The following is a 12684-nucleotide window of genomic DNA, read 5'->3' on the forward strand; positions in this document are numbered from 1 at the left end:
TTTAGCTTACAACCGGAGTTGATTGAGTCTGTAATGAAAAACAAAAGCTTTACATTACATAGATTAATTATCTAAGTGAGAACCGTGTTCCCATGCCCCCTGAGTTGTGTCGATGATTCACATTTTAAAAGGTTCGATTTAAGAATATCTCTCAATAATTGGTGCCTAATATTATGCCAAAATAATAATTTAAAACAAATCTTGTCAAGTTTTAACATTTACATGGGGTGTAAGAGCATAATTATCGCTGTCCTTAGGGTCAGTTCTTAGCAATTATGGGCCTAAAATTAAATCAAAAAGACTGAAATATGGAAGAAACGAACCACCACAGTCCTTAATTAAGAAGTTTTCACCATGGTCCTTATGTGCTACATGTGCTACCTGGCAGCCTGCAATTGGGTGTTCCATTCTTGTAAAGCAAAGACGCTTTGCTATATCCAAATCAAATTCATCTTCTCCCTATCCGGTTCCTCCGCCAACCTGACGAGTTCTGCTTCAACGGTCTCCGCCGCGGACTCCTCGCGACCTGATCAACGCCAACGAGGTGTCGCTGGTTGATAACGCGACGACGGCGGCGGCTATCGTGCTCCAGAGAGTCGGACGGTGTTTCTCGGAAGGGAAGTATCGGAAGGAGGACACGATGGTGATGTTTCACTGCGCGTTTCAGAGCGTGAAGAAGTCGATTCAGCATACGTCACACAAGTGGGATTTTATATGTTTTTGTTCTCTTCAGTGAAAGCGTCTCTGTGTGCTTGTTTTGATTCACTATGATAATGATCGTCTATGTATGTTGTTGATTCCTGAGGATTAACTGTGTTTAATTAGAATTACTGACTTTGGGATATTGATTGCCTCTTAGCTGCTAAAACCTTTTGTTTGTAATTGGGAAAGCATAAAGACTTGATTTTTTTTTGATCCTTTGGTTGTTTGTGGTGCAGGTTGAAGTTACATAATTTAATTTGTAAGAAGATCAAAAAGTGATGGAGAACAGATGACAGAAACGAATGGAGGTAGTGGAGGAGCCACCAGCCGATAAGAGAGCTTGCAACTCTCAGGATTTCAGGCCGAGCACATCTGGTGGCTCCTCTGTTCAGGCTCAAGCCAATGGTACCACAGGACGTGAGAACACTGACGCTGACATGGATACTTCTTCGTCTGCTTCTCCTCCTTCGAGTCATTCAGATGCAGAACAGGAAAGGGAGGAGGATGAGGACTACGGATCCTTCTCTGCAGTTCTTACGGAGCTGTGCGAAGTGTTGTCTTTCTGTACTGAGGACTCTCTGTCCAGCGTGATGGCCGACGTGCTCTCGCAGGTGCTTGTTAAGTTGGCTAAGAATGAGAGCAATGGATCAGAGTGTGAAGAAGTCGATTCAGCATACGTCACACAGGTGCCATTGGGAGTGTTAAGGTTGATGTTAATGAGATTGGTGCCTTGTCAAAATGTATATCTTAGTAAAATGTTTTATGTCTTGTTCCATTCTCGTGTGATGTTCGCTTGATTGTATATAGAATCAAATCCATTATTAACCTAAGAGACTACAAAATGTCCCAGCAATAATCACCTCTTTGCTTAAATCTCTTAACATTGTCCTTAACTATAGTAATAATAATAAAAAAATCTAAGGACTCAAATAAAAGTCCCAGCAATAATGTTGCTCTAATAATTCTTTAATGGACAAAACATGAGAGACAGAGACCATAAACTAATATTAGACAGAGACAATACTCAAAGTCCCATGCATATCCGACTCTGTTGGATCTTTGATTCAGTCTTCTCTCTTCACAACCTCTCTTTTCTTTTCCTTTTTTCTTCTATTTTTACTTCCTTCAACTTCCATTTCACTCCTTCATTTATTTTGTCTCTTCTCCATCTTTTTCTTTTTCTTTCTTTCACCACACAAGCAAGAAAAAAAAATGGCATTTGGAAAGGGACGTGCAAACAAACGCTCTTCTTCGTCGTCTTATGGGTCGACCATTACAATGGTCGTCTTTGTGGCTCTATGTGTCATCGGTGTCTGGATGCTTTCTTCCAACTCCATTATTCCACCACAGATCTCAGAAGCCAACACAAGAACGGTTATATCAGAGACGGAGAGGGCTGATGTGTCTGCCTCTTCAAACACTAACGATGAACCCGAACCAACAAGACAAGAGCCTGATGAGCATCCAACGTATGAGGACAATCCGGGAAAGCTTCCAGACGACGCCATAAAGTCTGAATACGAACAGCAAAAGGCAGCTAAAGAGAAGAGTGAAAAGACGAGCTCAAAGGCAAGAGACGAGGGACAAAGAGAGACTCAAAACCAAGAGACACAACAGGATAATGAAAAGATTCCTGAGGAGAAAGAAAGCGATAACGCCACGGACAATAAGATGACGCAAGAGAGTGATGAGGGTCAGGTGAAAAATGTGGTCAAGGAGTTTGAGAAGGAACAGAAGGAGCAACGCGACGAAGACTCTGGGTCCCAAACAGGTAACAACAAAGGAACACAAGAGCAAGAGCAAGAGCAAGAGCAAGGACAAGGGAAAGAGTTGCAGGACGTGGAACAAGGAAAGAAAGATCAGGATTCAAACGCAGAAGTGACATACACGGATAAAACCAAAGAAGAACAACCAATGGAGGTGGAGCAGGGAGGTACATCAGAGAACTCAAAGAATGAAGAAAACGGACAGCAACAACAACAACAACAACAACAACAAGACGATCAAAACTCAGGTAAGGAGGAAAACATAGAGAACAACACAACTAGTGAAGAAAACGAAAAGGAGCAGAAGAGCATAAAGGATGAGAACGGACAACAAGAAGAACAGAACACAACAGAAGACGAAAGCGGAAGCAAAGAAGAACAAAACACTACAAAGGAAGACAATGTGGAGCAACAGCAAGAAGAGCCAAAAGATGAGAAAAGACAAGAGAGTTCAGAAACGAGCGGGTTTGGTTCTGGAATACCAAAAGAATCAGCAGAATCACAAAAGTCATGGAAGAGTCAGGCAACAGAATCTAAAGACGAGAAACAAAGACAGACAAGAGAATCAAATACCATAGAGAGTATTATGGTTGGAAAGGCATGGGAGTTGTGCAATGAAACTGCAGGTTATGATTATATACCATGCCTAGACAACGAAGCAGCTATAAAGAAACTAACGAGTAGAAGACATTTTGAGCACAGAGAGAGGCATTGCCCTGAAGACCCACCAACGTGTCTTGTCTCCCTCCCAGAAGGATATAAGGAGTCCATCAAGTGGCCAGAAAGCAGAGATAAGGTCAAATATTTTATCCAAATAAATTTTTCCTTTTAAGTAAATGATGGATACAAGTTAAGTTTCATGTGATCTAGTAGATATGGTACCACAACGTCCCACACACAAAGCTAGCAGAGGTGAAAGGACATCAGAACTGGGTGAAAGTCACTGGAGAGTTCTTAACGTTTCCCGGAGGTGGAACACAGTTCATCCATGGAGCTCTCCACTATATCGATTTCCTTCAGCAGGTTAATTCATTCAAAACTACACCAAATATTATATATAAAGTTGAGAATATAGGATAACACTAAAATATTTGTTTGTTCAAAAAATAGCACACAGTAAGAAAGACCAAAATAGCATTACATAAAATTTTAAAAAGATTTTTTAAAAATTTTATATTGCGTTTGGATTTATTGATTATGGTTTTAGCTTCATATTTAGGAGTAAAGGTAAAAATTTCATGATTTGGAGTAATTTGGTCATTTTTACATTTTAATTAATGTTATTTTGAGGATTTTTCTTTTCGGATGCTATTTTTGTCACAGCATTTTATGTGCTATCTAAGTTTTTTGTAAATCTAATGCCTATTTTTTCTCCTATGGCAGGCTTGGAAAAACATTGCGTGGGGTAAACGTACTAGAGTTGTATTAGATGTTGGATGTGGAGTGGCCAGCTTTGGTGGTTTCTTATTTGAAAGAGATGTTATAGCCATGTCACTTGCACCAAAAGATGAACATGAAGCTCAGGTCCAGTTTGCTCTTGAAAGAAAGATCCCAGCAATCTCTGCGGTGATGGGCTCTAAAAGATTACCATTCCCAAGTAGAGTGTTTGACATTATCCACTGTGCACGTTGTAGAGTCCCTTGGCATAATGAAGGTGGTATGCTTCTTCTAGAACTGAATAGGATGCTTCGTCCAGGAGGTTATTTTGTCTGGTCAGCAACACCAGTCTACCAGACGCTCGAAGAAGATGTTCAAATCTGGAAAGGTATGGTTTGAACTAAAAAGTGTTCTCGTTTCTTTGTTTGTTTCAATGAAGCTGACATGTTTTTGAGTTATGTAGAGATGTCTGCGTTGACAAAATCCATGTGTTGGGAACTTGTGACAATCAACAAGGATAAACTCAATGGTGTTGGTGCTGCTATCTACCAGAAACCTACCACGAATGAATGTTATGAGAAACGAAAGCGAAACAGACCTCCCATGTGCAAAAATAACGATGATGCAAATGCAGCCTGGTATGACTATTTCCATAATATGTAAAAATAGCGAGAAGTTAAAAAGTAAATAATGACATAACAGAAGAAAGAAATCTAATGCATAAATGATAATTTCAGGTACGTACCGCTACAAGCATGCATGCATAAAGTGCCCACCAATGTGGTCGAGAGAGGGAGCAAGTGGCCTGTGAACTGGCCACGTCGGCTTCAAACACCTCCTTACTGGCTAAACAGCTCTCAAATGGGGATCTATGGAAAACCAGCTCCTCGAGACTTCACTACAGATTATGAACACTGGAAGCACGTTGTTAGCAAAGTATACATGAACGAGATAGGAATCAGCTGGTCTAATGTGAGGAATGTAATGGACATGCGAGCTGTCTATGGAGGGTAAGCATTAGAGATGAAACAAATACAGCTCAGTCACCAAAACTAAAGCTTTGTTTCCAATTTATGTTAAAACATGCAAACAGGTTCGCAGCAGCTCTAAAGGACTTGCAAGTGTGGGTCATGAATGTAGTGAACATTAATTCACCAGATACGTTACCGATAATCTACGAGAGAGGCTTGTTCGGAATATATCATGATTGGTGTGAATCTTTTAGCACATACCCTCGGAGTTATGATCTCTTGCATGCAGATCATCTCTTCTCCAAGTTGAGACCAAGGTACAAGCTTAAGTCTTTTCCACCTCTTTTGGCTATTTTCATCAGAAATCCTGACATAAATTGAAAAAAATGATCTCCTTTTTAATGATTTTGAAGGTGCAACCTTGTTCCAGTAATGGCAGAAGTGGATAGAATAGTAAGACCAGGAGGTAAATTAATAGTACGTGATGAAGCCAATGTGATAAGAGAAATAGAGAATATGTTGAAGTCATTGCACTGGGATGTTCATCTTACCTTCTCTAAGCACCAAGAAGGAATATTGAGTGCGCAAAAAGGATTCTGGAGACCAGATACTTCTCCCTGAAATATTAAGAAGATAGTATTTATGGAATCTGCAACTGAAGCAGCGTTATATAATATACATTTATTTGTGGCCAAAACTTATTTCATGTTTCTAGAATTTGATTTAAAAATTGTCAACTACGAGCAATAGTTGTTTGTCTTCTTGAACTATAGACTAATTAGAACATTTTTCTCAACTCATACTTGATAATATACATAACATGGTTATGCTCTTCTCATGTCACTTCTATGACTATGACTCATTCACTAGTTACATAACCTTTTCTGGCTCACTTCCAATGGTGGAATTTAGTATAGATACTAATTTTTTTTTCTGAGCAAACGATTCTAATTATTAAACAAATAAAAATATTACAAAAGGTGTGTCAGAAAATAAACGTATCTCTCCAACCAACCACGACAAAAAATGGAGATACCCCTTGTACACATGTTGTATTGTTATTGGTTTATATTACTTTTGTGATTCAAAATTTAACTTTTAACTAAATTACAGACAAATTATTAATACTAATAATACAAGCATTTCATGGTGTTCTTAAAGACGGAAACATCAATAAATTAGAGATTTTAGATTTGCATTATATTATTTAAAACATAAATTTCTGATAAAAAGAATTTAGATTTTTTTTGAAAGATCATTTTATTTCTGCTTCACAATTTGACCATTTTATTGTGCTATCAACAAATGTCATAATTATTCTTATTTGGTGGAACTGAAGACAATTAACTTTTGAATAAAATTTGAACGGGCTTAACGAGGCGTCCAAAGTCGTGATAACTAGATAGGCCGGCCAGCCCAACTAAAAACTTTGATACTACTTCCGTATCCCAAAACGGCACCGTATCGTTTTGGATCATCTCTAGTTCTCTACCATCCCCCTCAGTAACGCTTTGAAATTTACAAAAAGTATTCTCAACGCTGCACATATGTATTATATGCATACTTTTATGAGTAGAGAGGGCCCTGGGCACTAGTATCATAATATCATCATATTCAATGCTTTTACCAAACTCAAACCTCTTCTTGTAGTTCACACCACCACTTCATCATCTCTTTCTCTCTTCCTTCACCGACATCTCTCCCTCACTCTCAGGTATTCCCAGTTCTTCTCGAATTCTCAGACGGTTTACTCCTCGTCACATTGTTTACGACAAGTTTTCAAATTGACATGAAAAGGATGAAACTTTCTGTTCGTTTTTTTTTGTCTTGTGTCTCTTTTGCGCGTTCTCTATAATTTCTGGGTTTTTTTTGTTAGGAAATGGAAAGTGTTGAACTCTCGTTGAAGAACATTAACCGGAAGGAGAAACCCGTCGCCACCGACGATTTCTCAGTCGACGACTTGCTTGACTTCTCAAACGACGACGTTTTCGTTGAGGATGAAACTAAACCGAAGGCAGGAGGAGTCTCTGTTTCCTTGAATGATGACGAAATTACCCTTAACCGGACCAACGAATTATCCTCCACCGCCTGTGAAGAAGATTTTGGCAGCGAGCTCGCCGTACCGGTAATTATCCGGTTTTGTCTCCCTCCTCAGATATCTCTCCGAGATTGGAACTAATTTCTAATTAATTTCTCTCTGTTATTAGACGGATGATTTAGCGGAGCTCGAATGGTTATCCAATTTCGTAGAGGATTCTTATTCCGCTCCGACGAAGAAACCGGTTTGGTTAACCGGGGACCGGAGACACCCTGTAACACCGGTTAACGAGGGTCTGTGTTTCAAAGCCCCTCTTCCGGTTAAAAATAGAACCAAACGACCCAGAACCGGAGTCAGTGTTTGGTCTCTCGGTTCCCCGTCGCTAACCGACTCGTCTTCCAGTTCGTCCTCCTCGTCCAACCCTTCGACTCCTCTGTGGCTCTCCGGAGCTGAGTTTCTCGACGAGGAAGCGGTAAAAAGACAGAAGAAGGCGAAGAAGAAGAAGAGTGTTAGGGAAAACGGCGGTGGTCAGACGCAGACGCGGCGGTGTAGCCACTGTGGCGTTCAGAAAACGCCGCAGTGGAGAGCAGGGCCTTTGGGAGCGAAGACGCTTTGCAATGCGTGTGGGGTGCGTTTCAAGTCGGGTCGGTTATTACCCGAATATAGACCCGCTTGCAGCCCGACTTTCTCGAGCGAATTGCATTCGAACCACCACCGTAAAGTCATTGAGATGCGTCAGAAAAAGGAGATGTCCACCGATGTTGATGAGTCCGGTATGAACCGGACGGTTCAGGCTGTGCAGAGTTTTTGAAGAAGCCGAAGTAGAGAAGATGTATGATCCGACCCGGTTAAGTTGTAGCATTAACTGCTCTGAAATACTGTTATTTTCATATTTTTTTACCTTTCTGTCTGTGGTAGTCGCAGAAGTTTTTCTTTTACTGGTCAGGTTTTAAAACTTCAAAAATCATATCCCCCTATATATTATTCGTTTCGCGTTAAATTTCAGTTTTTTTTTTTGCTTCGTTCAACTTTAAAATCTACTTTAACCTTACTTTTGAAAATGTGAATGTGGGTACGAAACGGTTCAGAGTTTCAACCCTCTCTGTCATGGGGATATTCCAAGCCCATTATCTTCTGCATCATTTAAATTGGATACAGCAACGTCATGATCGTTATTGGATGTTGTTCCTTATAAAGATATAAATGTGTGGACGCTAATATTGAAAATGCGGATACAAATACAATTTCTTGTGGTAATTATCGAAGTCTATATAAATAGAAGATAAATGTTTGGAAGTAAAATGAGGAAAGCCAAATTGCGGGGAGGCGCCTTGATTTTAGTAGGGTTGGCAAGGATTTGGTAAAAGTAACAGATGATTAATTAATTAGTTGGTTATTATTTACAAATATTAAAGTCGATTTTATGATGGATTATATAAACTAATCAAAGTCGTTGGTGAAAAAAATAAGAAATTAAACTCGTTAATATAAAAGCTTGTGCTATTTGTCACAGACTCACAGTCGTTGTGCTTAACACCTCCGATTACAGCATGTTGTGTAGTCAACGTCATGCCAGAAAAATGTTTAAAACCTCTCATTTATTTGAATATTTTTCATATAAATAAATTTACTTTTATAAGTATTTGCAATTGAAAAACTCACACGTGTTAGTATGCCCAAAAAATCTACTACTATAAGTTTAATAGTTCCTAGCTAACATTTTGAAATCTCTATGCATTTCGAAAATTGTTGTTGAAAGTGAATAGCCATCACTTTCTTGACGTAGCATAAACTTAAAAACTGAAACTGCCAAATTAACGTACTGGACACACTCTTTGATTGACCAATTTATTACTCTGCATATCTTGGGAGATTAATGAATGCGACTTTATGACGTGCAATATAGCCAATGTTTGGACCCTATGGTATATAATAATTCGTTGAGCATATCTCTTGAGATTAATTAGCACGAATTACCACCGCTCGCATCACTAAAATCCTAACATGTTCACTCGCCGATTGGTTCTAGTTGACTAAGCTTTTTAATGTTGGCCTAATTAAAGTCAAAATAGTTTCATGAATACTACATATCATGAAGAAAACTATACCAATTAAAATTTAAATATACAAAAACTACTAAACAATTGTTGAACCCAAATTATTAAAAAGAAACTCATATTTTCCAAGCATGGAAGTAAGCGTGGATTGCATGCATGTACCACATTTGAAACTACAGGAACATGTTTACACGAAAATAAAAATTTCCTAATGATATCTCTTCCATTCTCAATAAAATTAACTTTAGTTTTTGACACTTAACCGGCTCATATGCACCGAATTGCTTTAGTAATTGGTTTTCTTCTTCTTGGTGGTCAAGACTAACATTGCTTTATTCTTAAAGTTGATAAACTAATTGGTAAAGCTAAGAGATAATAATTCATTGAAACTTAAAAAGAATGAAAAACCAAAAAGAGAGGCGTGGGGAGTCACGTGATGAGCATTTCTCCACCCGACTCAACCACTTTCACACACTCCAGTTCTAGCTTTTACGTTGTTATGGTTCATTGGTTAGTTCCATTATCATGAAGTTCCGTAAAAGAACAATTTTCACATAAAAGTTGTATATTCTCGTTGAGTAGGGTTTTAAAAGTTACAAAAATAATAGATAAAATTGTTTCCGCGACGTTCTTCTCGAGTCGTGTGCCAAAAGATTGTAAGGAGATCCCTTGACCCAACAATACATGTGAGTTTGCCATTATTTCCTTCGGTTTAGCTTTACGCTTCTTCTATTGAATAGAAGACATATATTGCGAGAATCTTGCATGGTGTTTATTAAGTCCTTTACAAATAAAAAGAAAATTGAAGTAGTAGTCAACACAAAACCCAAACTCACCTAACTTGTAGACTTTCGGATAAGCCAAAGGCTTTAAAAAAAATGTTTTTGAACTTACTTCACAGTTCACACACGGTTCACCTTTGAACCGCATCTTGGCGTTATCCATGCGCGGTGCCGGTTAATTTAATTCTACGGTTCCACCGCTCTCCATTCAACACCTTTATATAGAAAAGGCAGTAGTAACTAGTAACTAGTAAGTATTACAAACAGTAACACCACATGCATTTCATGCTTGAATCATGCCTTTAATTCTCTTGAGGCTACTTTCAACATCGCATCTCTGGCCGTTGGATTGATCTATGTCGTCAGGATATACAATACAAACTCGTAGCCACACTATCTCATGGGCCTAAATCTGAGCCTAAACTTAAGCAATAAAATGAAATTTGTGTGGCTTGTTTGGACAAAATGAAGTAGAGCCCTCTCACAAAGGAGGCAAGTGGCTCTGAATATCTATGATTGGCGTCTGGTTCGTAATCTCAAGAACACTTTTCACATACAAAATAACAATGTATGTATACTGTACTATACTATTCATATACATAAGCATAAACATAAGCATATACATTGATCTCAAATCTCAAAGATTGGTTATACTTTTCTTTCTTTTGTCATATATTGTAATAAAGAAATCAAATTACATTAAAACATAGGAATAATTCACAAGATGGAGAGAACAGAGACCAAGATTTCATCCTAGACTTGAAAAAAAGCAGCAAAGATGATTGGAGTTGGTCAGCTATGGGAGTTACATGACAATACGGAGGACGGCAAGACCAACGGCTGAGATGGAGACAAGTGTACCGATACAATACTTGATCACCTCGTACTTGGCCGCTTCCAGTTGCGCTCTCAAAGTGTGAATCTCCTGAAAGATTAGAGACATATATAAACACTTCTGTTGCATGCATAAGAAAAACGAATACAAGTAAAGCTAGAGATGAGATACTGACACGATCAAGCTTGTTTGTAAGGTTAGAGGTTTCGGAGTTTTGATTTGTCAGCTCATCTCTTATCCTCCTGTACCCATCATGGAACCATATAAAGATCATATAGCCTAAGAAAGGTGCTCTAATGAAGAGATAAAGAAGTAGGCGTGGGGGTTTCTCTGACCCTTTTTCGAGATTCAGGTCCAACCGTTGTCCTGCAGTGACTTTATCTATCTCATGCCTGCAATGTAATTGTTTTAGTCACTTCACACTGAGTCAATAACAAACCAAAGCCCTCTAAAAAAGACCAGACCTTATATCAGTGCGGATTCGCTCAATGTCATTGCGGAGTTTCTCATTCTCGTGTTGCAGCAAAGAAAAATGGTGGTCCTATTACATGAAACCAGCATTTTTTCCAACAATCTTTAGGAATCAAAACATCACTAATAATTAAAAAAAAAAAATTTATTGGCGCTATAAGGTCTTTCCAAGAAGTCCACGTCTAATGTCTCTCATAAAGTAGAATTTTTACAAACAAAGCTTACCAGTGAGCTGTTGATTTCACTTTTGAACTTGGATAAGTTTGATTCCTGTGTCATTTCAGCCTACCATAATAAGCAAGAAGATCAAAGTTTATAGACGGGCCTTTAAGCAGAGATATATAAAGTGGTGTCTTGAGTCTTTTCCCAAATGATCAATCAAGTAACAGAGGCTAGTCTTAAGATTTGAAACTTTACCTTCTGCATCTCTCCCTTGCAAACAACCAACTGAGAAACAACTCCTAAGCTATCATTCAGAACTTCAGTTATAGCACCAGTTATTGCCTCTGCTTGCTTTGAAGGTAGTCCTTGTGCTTCTAAGCTCCTAACCTGATAAATCAGATAACCAATAATCTCCTTTGAATTAGACTCTAAGAAAACATCTAAAACATATCGACCAGAAGCATGTGCATTGGATGAGTCCGGTCTGGAACAAAACCAATCTATTGTCTCTGAGTTCTAAAAGCAACAGAGTTAGAGAAAATTGTGATGAATCATCAAAAAAAAAGAAGAGAGAGTTTCTTTAGCAATGAGACAGAGAAAACGAAACATCTTCAAGATTCAGCAAAACCATCAGTCAAGTAAAAAAAAAATGCAGGCCTTTGTTATTAATTTACCAAGGCGAGTGTATCGACGAGATGCAAACGTTTGCCATTGGTGGTTTTGACAAGTTGAGAAATGAGTCTGGCGTGGGGTTGTCTGTACAGAGAAGAACGAATGTCGTGGTGGTGGTGATCGAACAGAGTACTCCTGTCAAATGTCGTCGGGTTTGGAGAAGTGATTGATCTGAAAGTCGACAGATTTACACCTGGACTCGTCCCAAGTCGTGCTAACCGGAGATAACTCGCGTAAGCAGCCATGAATTGACGAAAAAAGAAAATGGAACGCTAAGTTTCAAGTGACCCACAAGATTAGATCCGTAAGAATGCGTAAAGAGGGAATAAAACAAGAAACTTCCCAATCGGGTAAAGCATGCAATGCGATGGTCAAAAGGGGAAAAGAAGAGAACTTTTGAAGACGGGTCTTGTGGGAAAGGTTCTTATCTGTGGTTTTTTTCTTAATCTCTGGTTATTCTTCTTCCCATTGAAAATCGCTAAGACGTCTCCGCACCATCAAAAGAAACTGACGGACTAACGACGATAGAATAGATAGAGAAAAACGTCAACCTTTTTCTCTTTCTTTCTTTCTTTCCATAATTGGCACGTTTCCCTAACTCAAATCATGATGACTAGTTGTTATTCTTTGGATATTCACTGTATCCCATGTGCTAAATAATCTCTAAATTCTCCAACTTGACCATGTTAATCAAACATTATTTAAAAAACAATATTAATGATATAAAACTTGGGCTGTGATTTGTAACTTTCCGCCGTAATGGTGTATTCCGCAAGTATTTTATCAATTAAAAAAATTGCGGAATAAAAAAAAATGTAAAAACGCAAATTTACATTTTTGCTGACAAAAAT

General features: G+C 38.5%; 4 protein-coding genes across 4 annotated transcripts; 3 read left to right on the forward strand and 1 right to left on the reverse strand.

Annotated features, from left to right (window-relative positions):
* The first annotated feature begins 260 nt into the window (after positions 1 to 260).
* On the forward strand, positions 261 to 1573 carry LOC108828996 (E3 ubiquitin-protein ligase UPL4). Its single transcript, XM_018602643.2, has 2 exons — positions 261 to 702; positions 939 to 1573. Exon 2 carries the CDS (start codon positions 1005 to 1007, stop codon positions 1497 to 1499), a length of 495 nt encoding a protein of 164 aa, XP_018458145.1. The 5' UTR covers positions 261 to 702; positions 939 to 1004; the 3' UTR covers positions 1500 to 1573.
* Positions 1574 to 1647: 74 nt separating this feature from the next.
* On the forward strand, positions 1648 to 5549 carry LOC108842124 (probable methyltransferase PMT27). The gene is made up of 7 exons (XM_018614947.2): positions 1648 to 3264; positions 3342 to 3491; positions 3852 to 4233; positions 4309 to 4483; positions 4583 to 4855; positions 4939 to 5133; positions 5230 to 5549. Exons 1-7 carry the CDS (start codon positions 1915 to 1917, stop codon positions 5435 to 5437), a joined length of 2733 nt encoding a protein of 910 aa, XP_018470449.2. The 5' UTR covers positions 1648 to 1914; the 3' UTR covers positions 5438 to 5549.
* A 790-nt stretch (positions 5550 to 6339) lies between these two features.
* LOC108827939 (GATA transcription factor 6) lies at positions 6340 to 7862 on the forward strand. Its single transcript, XM_018601469.2, has 3 exons — positions 6340 to 6530; positions 6693 to 6941; positions 7024 to 7862. Exons 2-3 carry the CDS (start codon positions 6696 to 6698, stop codon positions 7663 to 7665), a joined length of 888 nt encoding a protein of 295 aa, XP_018456971.1. The 5' UTR covers positions 6340 to 6530; positions 6693 to 6695; the 3' UTR covers positions 7666 to 7862.
* Positions 7863 to 10230: 2368 nt separating this feature from the next.
* On the reverse strand, positions 10231 to 12411 carry LOC108840288 (protein FMP32, mitochondrial). The gene is made up of 7 exons (XM_018613122.2): positions 11836 to 12411; positions 11417 to 11548; positions 11225 to 11284; positions 10993 to 11069; positions 10864 to 10920; positions 10704 to 10770; positions 10231 to 10618 (listed from the first exon to the last, which is right to left on the reverse strand). The coding sequence occupies exons 1-7, from the start codon at positions 12076 to 12078 to the stop codon at positions 10499 to 10501; spliced, it is 756 nt and encodes a 251-aa protein (XP_018468624.1). The 5' UTR covers positions 12079 to 12411; the 3' UTR covers positions 10231 to 10498.
* Between the last annotated feature and the right edge of the window lie 273 nt (positions 12412 to 12684).

This window comes from Raphanus sativus, chromosome 2 (genome assembly GCF_000801105.2).
Source record: "Raphanus sativus cultivar WK10039 chromosome 2, ASM80110v3, whole genome shotgun sequence".
In the NCBI taxonomy this organism is placed as follows: domain Eukaryota; kingdom Viridiplantae; phylum Streptophyta; class Magnoliopsida; order Brassicales; family Brassicaceae; genus Raphanus; species Raphanus sativus.